At 41.3% G+C, this 17878-nt stretch overlaps 10 protein-coding genes and 1 non-coding gene across 11 annotated transcripts; 4 read left to right on the top strand and 7 right to left on the bottom strand. All coding sequences in view use genetic code 12, as the record gives it.

The window, feature by feature from the left end:
• Positions 1-207: 207 nt before the first annotated feature.
• Positions 208-1091, bottom strand: NIF3 (NGG1 interacting factor 3; the record flags this gene model as incomplete). The annotated part of the gene is made up of 2 exons (XM_006685255.2): positions 208-995; positions 1055-1091. 2 exons carry the CDS (start codon positions 1089-1091, stop codon positions 208-210), a joined length of 825 nt encoding a protein of 274 aa, XP_006685318.1.
• A 79-nt stretch (positions 1092-1170) lies between these two features.
• PSN45_004826 lies at positions 1171-1241 on the bottom strand. The gene has a single exon. It is a non-coding gene; the product is annotated as a tRNA-Gly (tRNA).
• A 437-nt stretch (positions 1242-1678) lies between these two features.
• On the bottom strand, positions 1679-3505 carry SLX4 (5'-flap endonuclease; the record flags this gene model as incomplete). The annotated part of the gene is made up of 1 exon (XM_066158379.1): positions 1679-3505. The coding sequence occupies one exon, from the start codon at positions 3503-3505 to the stop codon at positions 1679-1681; it is 1827 nt and encodes a 608-aa protein (XP_066014476.1).
• Positions 3506-3635: 130 nt separating this feature from the next.
• PSE1 (importin subunit beta-3) lies at positions 3636-6905 on the bottom strand (the record flags this gene model as incomplete). Its single annotated transcript, XM_006685252.1, has 1 exon — positions 3636-6905. The coding sequence occupies one exon, from the start codon at positions 6903-6905 to the stop codon at positions 3636-3638; it is 3270 nt and encodes a 1089-aa protein (XP_006685315.1).
• Positions 6906-7017: 112 nt separating this feature from the next.
• Positions 7018-8121, bottom strand: RBG1 (GTP-binding protein rbg1; the record flags this gene model as incomplete). Its single annotated transcript, XM_006685251.2, has 1 exon — positions 7018-8121. The coding sequence occupies one exon, from the start codon at positions 8119-8121 to the stop codon at positions 7018-7020; it is 1104 nt and encodes a 367-aa protein (XP_006685314.1).
• Positions 8122-8248: 127 nt separating this feature from the next.
• FUN12 (eukaryotic translation initiation factor 5B) lies at positions 8249-11251 on the top strand (the record flags this gene model as incomplete). The annotated part of the gene is made up of 1 exon (XM_066158378.1): positions 8249-11251. The coding sequence occupies one exon, from the start codon at positions 8249-8251 to the stop codon at positions 11249-11251; it is 3003 nt and encodes a 1000-aa protein (XP_066014475.1).
• A 148-nt stretch (positions 11252-11399) lies between these two features.
• On the top strand, positions 11400-11786 carry PSN45_004821 (uncharacterized protein; the record flags this gene model as incomplete). The annotated part of the gene is made up of 1 exon (XM_006685250.1): positions 11400-11786. One exon carries the CDS (start codon positions 11400-11402, stop codon positions 11784-11786), a length of 387 nt encoding a protein of 128 aa, XP_006685313.1.
• Positions 11787-12037: 251 nt separating this feature from the next.
• Positions 12038-12967, top strand: pho2_2 (4-nitrophenylphosphatase; the record flags this gene model as incomplete). Its single annotated transcript, XM_006685747.1, has 1 exon — positions 12038-12967. The coding sequence occupies one exon, from the start codon at positions 12038-12040 to the stop codon at positions 12965-12967; it is 930 nt and encodes a 309-aa protein (XP_006685810.1).
• A 994-nt stretch (positions 12968-13961) lies between these two features.
• On the top strand, positions 13962-14408 carry YPD1 (Phosphorelay intermediate protein; the record flags this gene model as incomplete). The annotated part of the gene is made up of 1 exon (XM_006685249.1): positions 13962-14408. The coding sequence occupies one exon, from the start codon at positions 13962-13964 to the stop codon at positions 14406-14408; it is 447 nt and encodes a 148-aa protein (XP_006685312.1).
• A 238-nt stretch (positions 14409-14646) lies between these two features.
• On the bottom strand, positions 14647-16287 carry ALG9 (mannosyltransferase; the record flags this gene model as incomplete). Its single annotated transcript, XM_006685745.1, has 1 exon — positions 14647-16287. The coding sequence occupies one exon, from the start codon at positions 16285-16287 to the stop codon at positions 14647-14649; it is 1641 nt and encodes a 546-aa protein (XP_006685808.1).
• An 82-nt stretch (positions 16288-16369) lies between these two features.
• Positions 16370-17653, bottom strand: ADE12 (Adenylosuccinate synthase; the record flags this gene model as incomplete). Its single annotated transcript, XM_006685248.2, has 1 exon — positions 16370-17653. The coding sequence occupies one exon, from the start codon at positions 17651-17653 to the stop codon at positions 16370-16372; it is 1284 nt and encodes a 427-aa protein (XP_006685311.1).
• Between the last annotated feature and the right edge of the window lie 225 nt (positions 17654-17878).

The raw sequence follows: 17878 nt of genomic DNA, 5'->3' as shown, positions 1-17878 counted from the left end.
ATCAGAGAACCCGAAACTTCCAGAAGAAACCAGGTACCCCCTGACTGGAACTCAACAAGGCGGTTATTGGAATTCTTTCGAGTGTTTGTACCGGGGTTGAAAACTACTTTCAAAATATAAAATGTAACCTAATTGAATACTTCTTACAAAATATAAAATGTAACCTGATTGAAAACTACTTACAAAATATACTACATGGCTCACTACCTACCAAGTTTCAAACGGATCCTTATCCAGCTGGCTTATAATTATTTCAGCATCTTCGAGTTCAGATTGCAACTGGTCTTTGAAAACTTTCAAAAATGCTCTTTCGGTGTTGGAATGGTTGCAAACAATCACAGAACTACCAGATTCGTTGAAGAAAAGGGCTTCATGGTGAGACAACTCTCCAGTGAAATACAAGTCTGCTTCAACACCTTTAAAGACACCTCCTCCTGACCCAGCACAAATTGCAATCGAGCTGATCTCGTGAGACTTGGACTTACCATTTGCAACAGCGACTTGAACATACTTCAAGCCCAACGCTTCCTTGACCCGTTCGACTGCTTTCTCGAGAGAGATGGGACTGGCCAAATTGATGATTCTGCCGGCTCCACAATTGGGATCCAAAGAATCTGGGGTGATGGGCAGCTTAGATGCAATTTCAGATTCTTTAGAGACCGCGTCCACCAAGAAGTCATTGACGCCTCCAACTGCACTATCGACGGCGGTGTGAGGACAATAGACACTGATGTCGTTTTTTATCAACTTCAATAAAGATCTCTGCTGAGGGTCTTTACTGGTAATGCTTTTGAGACCCCTGAAAATGAAGGGATGGTACGCCATGATCAAGTTTGTGTTATGTGATATGGCTTCATCTACCACGCTTTGGGTCAAGTCGATGGTCAAAAGGATCTTAAGTGATGCAGATGTATCTTTCTCAGAGTATGCTTCTACCAAGAGACCAGTGTTGTCCCACGATGAATCGGCCAATCGGATGGGGTAGAACTTTTGAACTACATCGAAGTTAGTACTTGACACATAGTCGTAGATGTTCAATTGAATCGTCACATACTGGCACTGACGGCTCTTTTCAATGAAACTTTACTCATTGTTACAGTAGATATTCAGCCAAATTTGCGATTCGCATACTTTCCTTCAGATGGGTGTATTGAGCAAATGCAAAAAAAATGCGCAACCCCGGAATCGAACCGGGGGCCCAACGATGGCAACGTTGGATTTTACCACTAAACCAGTTGCGCTAATTGAATTTTTATTTAAGTAGTGTTGTTTTCCAGGGCGTAAGTCTGGATTTCCATACTAATGTCGCGCGCGAGTGATTTCGATTCCACTATTAGAATATTCGCTTCCTCTTCTATTTCACCAATGGCTCCAAAAGTGGCAAAAGCATATCAACCGCCAAAGGACCGCATTTCCAAATCCAGAGTCTTCAGCTCCGCTGTAATAACACTCTTGGTCTTGGGTCTCTTGCTCTTGTGGGGTTACAACTTTCTTTGGGCCATCAGAGTAGTACGATTCAATTATTATGGGAGTCTTTTGCTCAATTTTGTGATTGCAATTGGAAGTCTCATTGCCAATGCAACAATCAGCTTACGGGTCTTACGGTATTTAAATGAAACGTTAATCGGCGACAAAATCGATGCCGACCACAAAAAATATATTTAATATACATCTACTTTTATTCCTTATCTTTATTGGTATAGCAAATTCCTTTGAAGTCACAAAATTTCTCCAACAAGTCAGGTTCACAAATGATTGTTTCGGTATCAAGCCACGCCTTGAGTTTCTCAATGAGAATAGGTTCGTAGCTGTTGATTTTCTCCAACCACTCGTGATTATTCTTGATGGCTTCAGAGAGTTTTTGAAATACTTGTTCGTTGAACTCGGTTTGTGTTAGCTGTGAAGGGTTCTGGCTGTCGATGATTTCGCTAGCATTCTCCAAAATCTCAATCATCTTCTCTTTGGTTTTTACTGGTTTTAACTGCCAATCTTTGAACACTCCACGAAGTTCTTTGGCGGACATCTGACTAAACTCCGACGGGTTTCTCTGGGATAGTGTTACAGCTCCTATATCTGGACTTGATGGAACTTGAATCACCGACCGGTCAGCTTTAGCAATTAGCTGGCCAACCATTGACTCCTCTTCCGATTCCTCAACTAAGGTCGATAGCTCTATGATACTGATGTTTACTGCATCATCGTCAGAATCCTCCACCTCATCTTCGCCAACACTTTTCTGTCGTTGGCCTATTTTTCGTATCTTGATATGGTCGCTATCCACCTCCCTAATGTTGATTTCTCCATCCATTTCGATTGTTCGAGTGTTATACTTTTTTGGTGGTGAATTGCAGAGTTGGGTGTGATGAAACAGGGATACAGCAGTAGCATATACAGAATCTGTCTCGAAAGAACTAGAAAAGTTTGGAGGAGTTAGCTTTAATGGCGAGATATTGAATGCTAGTTTGGATTTCTTCGGCGTAGCTAGCCTAGAGCTGACCAGAGAGCTCCTTACTGAAGAAGAAATGATGACTTCTTGATCATTCATAGACTGAGAAGATGATAGCACCTCAAGAGCCATTTCTTCTGCAAGGGGTTCTGTTTCTGACAGTATTTCGGCTACTTCTTCCTCCACGAAATCATCTTTCGACTGTGGGGCTGGAAACTTGAGACTGTTCATCGAATCAAGAACGTTAATTTTGGTATCAATGTCTTGGATGGGCTGCCGTGAACTAATACCAATATCTTCTGATGTGATTTCAAGAATTTCAGGCTCAGAACATGAGTCTGGAATCTCCTCTTCTTCAATAAAGCTGGTATCTTGTGCCATTTGGTCCGAGTTCAAGTCATATAAGGTCCTGATATCGCTTGGGGTCAACGGTATTGATGGATGATGAGATGCTTGGTCCCAGAGTGATATACTCTCCGGAATTTGTGGCGCGTCTGGGTCCAACGAGGTCTGGTTTTCGATTCTACGGGTAATCGTTTTCAAAGTTCTCATTGTGGCATCAGAAAGGTTAGGTAGGTTTTCTTTAATAGCATCGGTAATTTCAGCCCATTCTTCTCTGTTGTAAGGAATAACCAGTCCGATATTCCTTGTAAAATTTCTATTACTGGCTGCATCGTTGGAGTCCTTTTCGAGAGTATGCAAAATATGTTGAATCTTATGCTTTTTAGTAGAAAAGTATGATAGTATCGAGTGTTGATCACTGAAGTCAGTTATGGGGGTTCTGCCAAAAATATCTTGAACGTGTGAGGTTAGTGAATGGATTTTGTTGGTACGTGGTGCTTTCTTAGATCGCTGGAATGGCTTAATTATGGTTTTCTTTACCGTCCCTTTCGGCTGCTTCTTTGTGGTAGCATTGCTAAAATGCTGTAGTTGAGATATCGACTCGCTCGTTTTACGGCTAGCCGACTCTCGAGCTTCGTCTCGTTCATACACCAGCTGAATCTGCGTCGAGAGAAACTGGAGGCTACTCTCAGAATCCTGGAGTTCCAGTTCTATCATGGTTTATTCTATCTAAAGAGAAAAACGCGATCGCGACTCAAAACACAGATGATGGCTGCAAACTAAGTTTACTGTATTAGTGTTTAAATATAATTTACATACAAGTTGCTTCTTGATCAGAGATCAAGTATTATGAGAAGTATTTTTTGATGAGGTCAGACTCGTTATACTTCTGCAAGAGTGCAATAGCTTCTGGGTGTGGCATGGATCCAAGAACCTGTCTAGCCAACTCTGCGGCCCGAGCAGCATCCTGCCCGATTAACGCTGCGTTTGATAATGCTTGTAATATTGAGTCCACAACCTTGGTTATACCGTTCTGAACCACAGGGTGCTGACTCTTAACTAATTCTCCCAAAAAGTAGTAGACGTATGGGGCTACTTGTTCATTCTGGACAACTGGTAAAAGGTTGAACCATTGCTGAATAACACTATCCAAGTCTGGAATAGATGATCCAAAAGCATGGCAAATTTTAGCAATGGCTCCCACCAGGGACTCGGTTGCGTACACGTTTTCTTCGGCTTTGGAGTCAGGAATGGAGACCATTCTGAATAAGTGAGGTAAGCTTGATAAGCAGAATTCCTTATACTGCTCCCCTCCATTTTGTGCAGCGAAGCCGACAATAGAGCAGGCATACTGCCTGATAGTCGCTTCCGAAGAGGTCAACGATTCACCCACAAAGTTCAAGAATTGATCTTTATAAGTATATGAAGCTGGGCCGGTGAACTCCACAAGATCATTGATAGCAGCTAAGCCATTCAATCTTAAGTTAACATTCTCCTCGCCAATTACCTGCAAAACAGTGGTGAATATGAGGTTGAAATGAGGTAAAAATTCAACCTTACTACTTTTGAAAATGGACCTTATGACTCCACTAATTTTGTCTAAAATTTCTTCATCAGTGTATTCTTCCTCCCCATCATCCACATCTTCAGTGTATTCATCGTCTTCGTTGTCCTTTTGTCTAACTCTTTGATAAACTTCTATCAAGTTGGTATTTATGGCTTTGGATAAGCTTTCTAATTGCACGTGAGATAAAGCACCAGGGTGGATGATGTTGATGCAATTCTTGAGAGAGGAATAGTAGGCAATTAACAACTCCGAAATTGGTTCACTGGCTAAAGTGGTACACAATTTATCACAAATTTGAGTCCAGATTTGCAATGTCTCATTAGAATTATTACCAGTAGCCGCTACTGTGCACTGCAAAAGTGAAGTCAATGTTATGGCAGCTTGAACTCTAACACCATCGTGTAAGTAGAAATCCAAACCAGGAATAGTAATTTCCACCAACTGACCAACCCAAGGAAAGAAATCAGCCTTCAAATCCATAGCGTAGCTGTTCAACAACTCTAAAGCGGTCACTTTTTCATCTAAAGCAGCAGTATGAACAGCAAGGTGTTTACCACCGAACTGAATAACATCCCATTCGTCACTTTGTTGGTATTCATCAGCTTCTTCTTCATCCAAGAGGGATATATCCTGAGTGGCTTTTGCTGTTTCTATAAGCGACGGTAAAATTGAAGGCAAGTATTGAGTAAAGTCTTTACCAACCAATCTACAGATTCTAGCCCAACCTTGATCCAAATAAGGAATGACTTCGTCGTCGGGAGTTTCAATGGTAGACTGAATATGACCAAATAATTGAATCAAATCGTTTGAATGTTCCGAAAACTTTTCCTTTCCAACAGCAGAAGCAATCAATGTGGAACATTCAATACATCTGGCTAATAAGGCTCTGTTTTCTTCACCCACATCGGATTTCAACACATTGAACAACAATGGCATTAACGTATCGTAGTATTTGAGAAATTTCTTTTCAGCAGCATCTGCAATGGCAGAAATGGTAGTAAGAGCTTGTTCTTGAACATACTTTTTAGGTGAATGCAAAAGTCCTAACAAATTCGTTAACAAATCATCCAAATATGGTTCCACCACTTCCTTGGTAGCAGCTTCACTGAAGTTCACCAATGCAGCAGCAGCATGAGCTTGAACTCTAGGAACAGACTGGTTAGTTAATTTTGAAATTAAAGCAGGTAAAATTTGAGCACCAGAGGTTCTTTGGATCACATCAGCAAAATCGGTAGACATTTGTCCCAATGCATTACAACACGCATATTGGACTCTTGAATGTGCATCATCGATCAATGGTAGTATCAATTCAAGAAGTTTGGGGATTTCGTTTATCAATACATCAGCACATCCTTCAGCGGCGGCAGACAATGCCATTAAGGCAGCTTGACGTTCTCTCCAGTTTGGAGACTGACACATCGTAGGCAAGTATTGGAACAAGGGAGCAGCAAGAGAGTGGCCACCCAACTTCAAGGCCACACGGTCCAAACTTTGACGAGCAGCATCGTATTCCAATTCTTCGTCCTCGTCATCACTATTGGTATTATTATTCCAGTCAGCAGCATCATCATCATCAATACACACTTCCGTCAACATGGACAACGTCACCAACACGATTGTACTGGTGTAACTTTCTGAGCGCTTACACATGTTTGGTGATACCTCCGAAAAAGTCGTCAACAATTCCAAAGCTGCATTTCTGGTATTAGTTTCCATGTCGTTATTCTTAGACACGGCTGAACAAAATTCAATTATGGTGGGGAACATATCTTTGAACATTTTAGGTGCCACCATCACCAATTCTATGAGAGATTCCAATACCAAAGCCAACGATGAGTCTTGTCCACTTTCCAAGAACATTGGCAAAGAGTTCAATAAGTTGGGTAATAAAGGAGCCAAGGAACCCCAAACATTCCTGGGTAACTCTTTGAAGAACTCCACAAACGCTGTGCACAGAGCGATTCTAACATCATCATTTGGGTCCTGGAACCCCTGGTTGAAAACAGGTAACACTTCGTTTAAGTACCGCTGTCCAATAATGTCGGGGGCAGCCGCAAAGATCCTAAAGGCAGATTCACGAATGCTACTATTGCTGTTGGTAGCAGCAGAAAACAAAGCAGGAAGCAATTCGGGCCAGGAATTCTCTTGCAGAGTATACTCCTTGGCCACCTCGGCGATACCATCACTCAATTTGTGCCTCACTTGATTTGACGATTCTGATACGAATGCCTTCAAAAGGATCTGTCTGATCTGAAGACGAGATTCTTCGCTGATGACCCCGATATTTCTATCGGTGAATTTTGTGGGCGGTTTGGGGGATTTATTTGCTATTCTTCTGAACAACACCGCCGTGAAAGACCTTAAATATTCGGTTTCTCCCATACATGCTTGTTCTGCAAGATACACAAGAAGAATGGTAACTTGTTGATTGTCAGACCAGTCGTTTTCGAGCTTCTTTTCGGCTTCGCCTCTAACCGAGTTATCAGGTGACGATAAGCCTTTTATCAACTCGCCTAAGCGGGCATTTATATCTGCTGGTATTGTTGACATACGACAGGAAGTGGATTGAAAAAAATTTTATTAGTTTTAGATTTCGCGACACTACTGCTAAAAAGGGCATATAGGTAAAGAAAAAGGTATCTATTCGTGCATGTCGTATTCATTACTTCTTCAAAATGGTGATGACATCCTCATCCTCCAACTCGTGACTTAAACCAACGACTTGGGGAGAATGCTTGACAGATGTTCCGTAGACAAATGCACTTTTGAAGTCGCTCACCAAAGATTTGTGGATCAGGTTGCAAAAGTCTTCAACTGTACACCTATCGTTTCTCAACACCACAGGCTCCTCAAAATCGGGTAATTTCCCCTTGGGCTTAGTGTAAACACGCACGAGGTTCAATTTCTTCCACATTAATTCCAACAAGTCGTCCAAGTTCCATCCGTTTGCTGAAGAAATTGGAATGGCATCGGGGATCTTATAAAGTAATTCCAACTCTTGCACTGAGAATGAATCGATTTTGTTCAACACGTACACAGCGGGGATATATCTTCTGTTTTTGGATTCGATGGTATCGATCAAGTCGTCCACCGTAGCATCACAACGGAATGCAATGTTGGCGGAATTGATTTTGTATTCACCCATAACAGCCCGGATCTCATCATTATCCAAATGGGTAAGGGGCACCGTGGTGGTAATGTTGACTCCTCCACGCTCCTTCTTCTGTATCACGATGTTTGGGGGTTGTTTATTAATTCTTACTCCCACACCTTCTAATTCGTGCTCAATGATTTGTTTATGGTGTAATGGTTTATTAACATCCAACACCAAGAATAACAAGTTGACGGACCTTGCCACGGCAATAACCTGTCTACCTCTACCACGACCATCCTTAGCACCTTCAATAATCCCAGGTAAATCCAACATTTGGATCTTAGCACCTTTATACTTAATTACACCAGGAACAGTTGTTAAGGTGGTAAACTCATAAGCAGCGGCTTCTGAGTGGGTTCCCGTTAACTTGGACAAAAGAGTAGACTTCCCCACTGACGGGAATCCCACAAACCCAACGGTGGCCACCCCGGTTCTGGCCACATCAAAACCTGCTCCTCCACCTCCACCTGCACTGGTGCTATCACTGATTAACTCTCGTCTCAACTTGGCGAGCTTTGCCTTCAACTGACCCAAATGGAAGGACGTAGCCTTGTTCTTCTGGGTCTTGGCCATTTCATCTTCGATGGCCTTGATCTTTTCTACCGTTGTCATGTTTCTTGAAGTTTATCGAATGGAAGCTGATGGAGTGAAAAAAAATGTACTGAGAAGGTCGTGCGATGTGGTTTGCGCGACCCATAAAAAATTTTCCAATACCTCATAGATCCAACCACTAACTACAATGGCTAAAAAGGGAAAGAAAGGTGCCAAAGCCGGAGGTGACATTTGGGATGATGAAGACATGTATGAACAACCTGCTCAGGATGAATCACAACCCCAAGAATTCCAGTCGGAAGGTACCCCAACCGATGGACAAGACACTCCTGAACCTGAAGAATCTCAGGAGCCCGAAGCGGCTGATGCTTCAGCAGTAGCTGATGACTTCTTGAATTCCATCAGAAAATCCAAGCAGAAGAAGGACCAAAAGGAAGAGGAGGGTAAGAAGGACGGGCCCAAAATCTTGAGTAAGAAAGAAAAGGAAAAGTTGAAGAAAGAAGCTGAAAAGCAGAAGAAAAAAGAACAGGCTGCTAAGAAGAAGGCTCAACAAGCTGAAAAGAAAGAACAGATCAAAGAAGCCAACAAGAAGAATGCTGAGGCTGCTGCCGGCCCTTCTGACTCTTCTGCGGGTGCTACTCCTGAACCTGAATCTGAGCAAAAGGTTAAGCCAGCCGTTAAAAAGGGTAAGAAGGCTCCAGGTGGTCTTGCTGCTTTGAAGCGTCAATTGGAATTGAAGAAACAACTTGAAGAAGAGGCTGCTCGTGCTGAAGAGGAAGAGGAAGCTGCTCGTGCTGAAGAAGAGAGAAAAGTCCAAGAAGAAGAAGATAAGAAAGCTGCCGCCAAAGCTGCTAAAAAGGAAAAGGAAAAGTTGAAGAAAGAACAGTTGAAGGCCGAAGGTAAGTTGTTGACCAAGAAACAAAAGGAACAAAAGAGATTACAAGAGCTTAGAAAGGCGCAATTGTTGCAAGGAAATGTGATTGTGACAGGTTTACAAAAGGACAAAAATGACGATGCACCAAAACCCAAGAAGATTGTTTACGGTAAGAAGAAACCTTCTAAGGCCAAGGCCTCCTCTGAAAGTCATACCACTATTGTCAAGAAAGAGGAGCAAAAAGATGAGGAAGAAGCTGTTCTCGATGACTGGGAGAAAATGGCTCTTGACGATGACGATGTAAATGAAGACTGGGAAGCTGCTGAAGAAACACAAGCTGTTACTGAAGAAAAGAAGGAAGACCTTCCTGAGCATCCAGCTGAAGCAGAAGACGACGAAGAGTCGGAAGAGGAAGAGGAGGAGGTTGAAGAGGTTGAGGAAGTAGAAGAAGTCAACGCTCCAGTTACACAAAAAGTAGAATCAACACCAGGAGCTGAACCAGAAAAGGAATTACGTTCACCAATTTGCTGTATTTTGGGACACGTCGATACTGGTAAGACCAAGTTGTTGGATAAGATTCGTCAAACCAACGTTCAAGGTGGTGAGGCTGGTGGTATTACCCAACAAATAGGTGCTACTTACTTTCCAGTGGAATCCATCAGACAAAAGACTGAAGTTATGACCAAGTACGAAAAAAGAACTTTGGATGTTCCAGGGTTATTAATTATCGATACTCCAGGGCACGAGTCTTTCACGAACTTGAGATCTCGTGGTTCGTCTTTATGTAACATTGCCATTTTAGTCATCGATATCATGCATGGGTTGGAACAACAAACCTTGGAAAGTATAAGATTATTGAGAGATAGAAAGGCTCCATTCGTGGTTGCTTTGAACAAGATTGATAGATTATTTGACTGGGAACCTGTTCCAAACAACTCATTCCGTGACTCTTTTGCTAAGCAGAAGAAGTCTGTGAAGGCTGAATTCCAAAACAGATACGACCAAATTAAGGTGGCATTGGCCGAACAAGGGTTAAACTCTGAATTGTACTTCCAGAACAAAAATATGGCTAAGTATGTCTCTATTGTGCCTACTTCTGCTGTGACCGGTGAAGGTGTTCCAGACTTGTTATGGTTGTTAATGGAATTGACTCAAAAGAGAATGTCTAAACAATTGATGTACTTGTCCAAGATTGAAGCCACGATCTTGGAAGTCAAGGTGGTTGAAGGTTTTGGTTACACTATCGATGTCGTCTTGTCCAACGGTATTTTAAGAGAAGGTGATCGTATAGTATTGTGTGGTTTGAACGGGCCAATTGCAACCAATATAAGAGCATTATTGACGCCTCCTCCATCAAGAGAATTGAGAATCAAGTCAGAATATATCCACCACAAAGAAGTCAAGGCTGCTTTGGGAGTGAAGATAGCTGCAAATGATTTGGAAAAAGCTGTTGCTGGTTCCAGATTATTGGTTGTTAATAAGGAAGAGGATGATGAAGAAGAACTTATGGAAGAAGTCATGGATGACTTGACGGGTTTGTTGGACTCCGTTGATACTTCTGGTAAAGGTGTAGTTGTGCAAGCATCAACCTTAGGTTCTTTGGAGGCATTGTTGGACTTTTTGAAAGATATGAAGATCCCTGTGATGTCCATTGGATTGGGTCCCGTGTACAAAAGAGATGTGATAAAAACGGTCACCATGTTAGATAAAGCTCCTGAATTGGCGGTGATGTTGTGTTTCGATGTTAAGGTTGATAAAGAGGCCGAACAATATGCCAATGAACAGAACATCAAGATCTTCAACGCCGATATCATTTATCACTTATTTGATGCTTTTACTGCTTACCAAAAGGAATTGTTGGAACAACGTCGGAAAGACTTTTTGGAATTCGCCATTTTCCCATGTGTTTTGAAAACCATTCAAATCATCAACAAGCGTAACCCCATGATTATTGGTGTAGATGTGGTTGAAGGAACCCTTAGAATTGGTACACCAATTTCTTGTGTTCGTAGAGATCCTACCACCGGAGTGCCTAATGTTGTATTATTAGGGAAAGTGGTTTCCTTACAAGTGAACCACAATTCCGTCGATATTGTGAAGAAGGGACAAACTTCTGCTGGTGTTGCTATGAGATTAGAGAGTCCCTCTGGAGCTCAAGCCACTTGGGGTCGTCATGTTGATGAGACAGACAACTTGTACTCATTGATTACTCGTAAGTCGATTGACACTTTGAAGGACCCGGCATTCCGTGAAACTGTTAATAGAGATGACTGGCTTTTAATCAAGAAGTTGAAACCAGTTTTCGATATCAAGTGATTTGATTTCCATGAATAATTATATCTACTTAATGAAAAGCATAAAAGTAGTGTGTAACTCAGGCCGTAGTAGTACCCGCGCACACGAAAAAATTTCACCCAATTGAATCGAGCTAAATTCAAATACCACCTATCTGCTCAACTATATCATGCAAGATTTACCACCTATCGGAGGGTACGAACCAGTACAGTGGAAGAGAAATCTCCCATCCAGAGGTTTCAGACCCGTTATTTATTTCTGGCTCTTCACCGGAATCATGGGCTTTGGATTCTATAGATACTACAAAGGAGTCGATGAACAGCGTGAATTGGCCAGAGAAAGACAATGGGCCAGATTCTATTTACAACCTTTGTTGTTGGCTGAAGATGACAGAAACATCGCCAGAAGATATTTCAGTGAGTTGAAGAGACAAGAATTGGTGAAAGAAACGATGTCTGAAGAAGCTAAGGCCAAGTTCGAAAAGGAACTTTACAATGACAAGTCCAAATTACGGTTCCCCAGATACACTGCTGGAGCAAACCCTTCTGAACACTAGGGTTACTACCGGTGTCCCGTTTGAGTGGTCGATGGAAAGACCTACCACTACAGAATATCTTACCAACAACAATAGAGGGTTTTTTGCAACACAACCACACTCAGGTGCTACTTGCCGGTGGGTTGTGGCTGTACTTCCTAATCCCCTAAAGCATTATAGTATATAACACATTCAAATAAATATCATTTCGGTACTTTGGCCATGGCTATTGAAAACGGTGCGAGCATCAAAAGTTGCGTTACTCAACTAACATGGTATCTTCTAAAATCACTCAAAAGGACCAGGTTAAACACCTTCTTGACTCGTACGATTACTTCCTCTTTGACTGTGATGGGGTTTTGTGGTTGGGTGACCATATCTTACCGTACGTCAAGGAAACATTGACTCTTTTGAAACAGCAGAACAAATCTGTGATTTTTGTCACCAATAATTCCACCAAGTCCAGAGAAGAATACTTGAAAAAGTTTGAAAAATTGGGCATTGAAGGCATTACAAAAGACGATGTGTTTGGTTCCTCGTATGCCACTGCAATCTATGTCAATAAAATCTTGAAGTTGCCCACCGATCAAAAGATCTGGATCTTGGGGGAAAAGGGTATCGAAGAAGAACTCCAGGAATTGGGATACACAACTCTCGGAGGCTCTGACCCCGAATTGACCAAGGATGGAGTGGAGTTCCACAATGACCATCCTTTGTTGACAAATCTTGATGAGAATGTCGGGTGTGTGGTGGCCGGATTGGCATTGACAGTAAACTACTTGAAGTTGTCTATCACCATGCAATACCTTTTGGCCAAAAACAAGTCAATTCCATTCATTGCAACCAACATTGACTCGACTTTTCCTCTGAAGGGCAAATTGCTTATCGGAGCCGGGTCAATTATTGAAACTGTAAGTTTTGCTACCGACAGAAAACCAGATGCTATTTGTGGAAAACCTAACCAATCAATGATGAACTCAATTAAGGCCGACAACCCGGGATTATTGAGAACCCCCAAGAGAGGGTTGATGATTGGTGATCGGTTGAATACCGACATGAAGTTCGGAAGATTGGGTGGATTGGATACCTTGTTGGTGTTGACAGGAATCGAGACTGAAGAAAGGGTATTGTCCCAGCCAGATGATGAAGCCCCTACTTACTATATGAGTAAACTTGGAGATGTCTATGAGCTTTTGCAGTAGAGGGCATCTTTTCATAGAGAATAGAAAACTTTTAAGATGTGGTTACTGGGTTTCCTGGAGGCCTTCTGTGATTAGCTGAAAGCTGTATCATGTGTTCTGCCTTATAGTTAAACAAGTAGACCATTGAAAACTCTCATCGGCATGTTCAACTTCGATGGGGGTGAAATCCGTGTACAAAAATCTTAAATAGCATAGCACCAATGATTATCATCTGGGATGAATGCGTCGAAGGCTTTGACTTTTTTCACTAGAAAATATCAAACCTTATCAGGGGACACACCTCCTTCATCACCTTCTCAAACAAGCATGTGTTCAAAGATAAGTAGATGACAATGCTTGGAACAGCGGAATACTTCCCAAACTGGAGAAGAAGCGCTAATCCCAAAATATTCAAGCGATGCCAAAAACCCTATTGTGGGCGAGAGCGGAATCCCACGAGCTACGCGGAGTAACCGTGGTATTGTTTAGTCCACACCGAGCGGCATACCAGAAAAACAAAAATGTTAATAAATGACGTAGTGCGAACTGACGTATAGCAGAAAATCCAGACTTTCGTCCAATTTTGGCAAATTTATCCATTTTTTCTTCCTACTGGTTTGGAGTAACCTATTCACTTTATATCCTTATACCATTGGTCACGCTGGGAATATATCATCCAGATTCTTACTACCACATCTCCCTTATTAATTGCATACTAAATTTGTTGTGTAATTCTTTATTGTGCTGGTCTGGTTGTTTTGTTCGAGTTTTCGGTGAGGAATTAAATCCCTTGTGAATTTTTACATTTTTTTGTGAACAACCATCTAACAAAGTCAATTGACTTGTAAGAGAGCCTTTTTGTATCCAGAAAGTAAGATACATCCAAAGACTGTCGTTTATACTTGTTATTTGACCGTTTTTACCTCCCTCCACCTCCGTTTTATTTGTCTTTTTTTTTTTGAATAAAATCCCCCTGTGATTAAGTTCTTCAGTGGTAACACATATCATATCAAACATGTCCGAAGAAAAAAAACAGCAGTTGCAAGATTCTGACTTGGTGGTGTGGCCTGTGTTTTCAGAATTGATTGCCATGGATGAAGATGAAGAAGGCTTCTCCAAAAATTTATTTCAAACTTTCAAGGATCAAGTAGAAGATACCTTTGAAGAAATCGATGAAAATTTAGCATCCAAAAACCTAGATAAATTAAGCTCCTTGGGTCACTATTTGAAGGGTAGTGCTGCTGCTCTTGGATTGGTAAAAATTTCCTCCCAATGTGAAAGAATCCAAAATTATGGTCATAAAATTAACTGTGATAACTTTGAACTATCTCCAACCTCAACTGTTGATACCGACCTGGATGATTACTGGGTATTGTTAATCCTGGATGCGTTTGAGAAAGCAAAAGATGGGTTTGAAAAATCAGAAAAGGCCCTTAATGAATATTTTGATGATGAATTATGATTGAACCATTTTATTGTGTTGACCCAACTCAATTCTTCACCCGTAGCCGTGCTAACTTGAACCGCTCGGTATAATCGTCCATACGGTCCCCCTAGAATTGAAAAAAATGCCTTCTATTATTTGATTAGTTTTGAAGATATAGTCTAGACTATTTGCTAGAGAGTGACACCTATTTACTAGAGCCTCAATTTATACCAAAGTTTCATTTTCCGTATCGTTGTAAATTTTTCTTGCCAACTCAGACTGGCGGTTGTCTCTTGAAGAGACAGTATTCCATGTAGTCCACGTTATAAGGAATATAATGTCTCAACGGCTTGGGAATATATAAAAGTCGGCCAATTCCCAGATGATCACCTTCTGGATTTATCAACTTATGGCAGACCACTACCTCCCAATTAGCGTCCTCACCAACTGAAGGCTCTATACAATTTGTGACTCCAGAATTGTCAATATAGTAATCACACTCTTCAAATGATATCACGGTAGAGTCCACAAATACGTTTTTATTGTTCATGTCTTCTGGAATGAAGCTGGTAGCTTCAAAAAAGTCGACACCTTCTTCAAAATCTCTAGGAAGTAACCCATCAAATCCTGATCTTATGAACCGAAGACGGTGATTATCAGGTAAAAAGAATGAGCTGGGGAAATGATACCACTCTCTCCCGATGCATACATTGGTTGATGATGATGATGATGCTAATGCCTTGGGAACAATTAATGGAGCACTATAATTCTCCACCAAATTTATCGTCCTCGAGAGAGACAAGGTCGTTGTTAATCCGTATACAACTGCGTACGCTATCCGAAGTATAGCCGCTGTTAAGGCTGTATTTTTGGTAATGTTAAGAATGATATTGTTGGTGACTGTGAAGATCAAATCTAACGATATAGCAGCATTAACAAGAATCAATGAATATATTGGGTAAAGGAACCTTTCTTCCTTATGTGGCTGGGAGAAGAAAATCCCGGACCATATGATTAAAGGCATACTAATGACAAAGTAGTTTTTGTTCCATTTGAAAGTTATTATAGTGCCCAAGTACCCCAAAATAGCAAAAATGTTGAAGTTGAGTAGAAGATTTAAGATATAATAACTCAAAGGCTCCACACCAAAAATCTCAGGACCTTCACCTTCTCCACCAAACACGTTATACAAAACGATATTTAAGGGTATCAACACGTATTTCTTGTAGAAAATTGAGTCCACTGCGATTATAATGGTCAAAATTGCTATCAAATTGACCAATGACCTTAGTACTATGGCTGGAACCTTGTTAAAGTGACTGAGCACAACGTTCATTCCAAATGGAACAGCCAATACCAATGAAAACGGCCATCCAACCAAACCGCCAATCATAATCCAAGTCAAGCTAGCGACAGCAGACTCGACACTAACATCCTCTAAGGCATAAGATAATGAAATAGTGACACATTGCATAGCAAAAGAAGAGGGTAAGAACTCAACTCCAGCATGAGCCATCCCCGTAGACATTGAACTTAAAAACAAGTAGCTTTTAGCAATCCTTGCATTTGTGTTTCTCTTCAACGAGTGGAAAAGTTTGATTTCACAGTAGATCGTAAACCCATTCAATAAAAAGAGTCTTATGTAATAGAAGTCCCAGTAAGCCGGAAACTGGAAAAGATTGACAAGATAATCAAACGGATACGTCAAAACATAATAAGGTAATAGGTAAGAATATGATCTGATTGCAAACTCTGGAGAGTATTCCCACGTCTGTTTTCCAAACCCACGGATCAACAAACTGAGAGGTTCCCAGTAATTGAATGTCTCATCACAATCTGGAATGATCATGTAGAAGGATGAGATACATCTTACCACAATGTTCAAGGCAATAAATAATATATCTGATTGCAACATTCTTGTTGTTGGAAATTTACCATCAGGTGCGAAAAAAGCGGTTTTCTAAACGGAACGTGTATTTATATCATTCTCTATATATCTAGTGTTTCTTCAACATAGAGTCACGAGCAGGACCAGTACCCACCCATTTCACAGGCACACCAACAAAAGTCTCGATATAGTCCAAGTACTTTTTGGCGTTTTCTGGCAAATCATCATAGTTCTTGACCTTGGTGATATCAGTTTCCCAACCTGGTAAAGTCACATACTCTACTTCAACCTTACCCAAAAGAGTCAAATCCTCGGGGAAACTCGACAAGGTCTTACCCTTGTACGAGTAAGAAACACCAACCTTGATATCCTTGAACTTGTCCAACACGTCCAATTTAGTGATGTTCAAAGCAGTGTAGCCGTTGATTAAATTGGAATACTTCAAGACAACCAAGTCTAACCATCCACATCTTCTCTTTCTACCAGTAGTAACACCGAATTCGGCACCCACATCTTGCAAGGTTTCACCAACTTCATTCAACTGCTCAGTTGGAAATGGACCTTCACCAACTCTGGTAGTGTAGGCCTTTACCACCCCATAAACGTTGTTGATAGTTCTAGGAGGAACACCTAAACCAGTCAACACACCACCAATTCCAGTGGCAGAAGAAGTCACGTATGGGTAAGTACCGTAGTCAAGATCCAACATCAATGCGTTGGCACCTTCCACCAAAATCTTTTTGTCGTCAGCAATGGCCTTGTGAACAAAGTCAACCGCATCCACCACAAACGGCTTTAACAATTCACGGTATCCTTCGTACTTCTTTAATTCAGATTCCACATCATAGTCAAAGTCCCCGTAACGCTTGTAACGCGACTCAACCAAACGTTGGTATCTAACCTTGAACTCATCCCAAGCACCAGGCTCTTCGCTCACCAAATGGTGGACTCTAATACCAGATCTGGAAGCCTTGGTGGAATAAGTAGGACCAATTCCTTTACCGGTGGTACCGATCGATTTCTTGGTGGCAGATAATTCGGCTTCCTTCAACTTATCAGTTCTTTGATGGAAGTCAAATACCAAATGACATCTGGAAGATATGAATAATCTGTCTCTGCAGAATAAGCCCTTTTTCTCCAAGTTTTCCAACTCTTCGAATAAAGAAGGGACATGGACAACCACACCCGAACCAATCAAGTTCAAGCATTTAGGGTTGACCAATCCTGAGGGCAACAAGTGGAAATCGTATTTGACTCCATCTACAACGATGGTATGCCCGGCGTTATTACCTCCTTGACATCTAGCACAAACATCGATGTCGTCACATAAAATGTCCACCAACTTTCCTTTACCTTCATCCCCCCATTGGGAGCCTAAAACGACGTCCAACATTATAATATATTTCGCTTATTCTTGAACGATTGAAACCGTTAAACCAAAAAACCAAAAAACCAGAAAAAAAATTTCAAGCTCACCGTGCTTCTATTTATCAATGATTTTCGGTGATGATTCATAAGCAGAGTCGCGCATAATAAATACAGAGTCGCAGATTTGCAGCCAAACAAACAGATAGTGTAGGCTAAGGAAATGTAGAATCTAGTTTCTGATGCTGGGAGT

This window comes from Yamadazyma tenuis, chromosome 7 (assembly GCF_029203305.1).
Source record: "Yamadazyma tenuis chromosome 7, complete sequence".
Lineage (NCBI taxonomy): Eukaryota > Fungi > Ascomycota > Pichiomycetes > Serinales > Debaryomycetaceae > Yamadazyma > Yamadazyma tenuis.
Note: the sequence above shows the minus strand (reverse complement) of the source record. Positions and strands in the feature narration are given on the sequence as shown.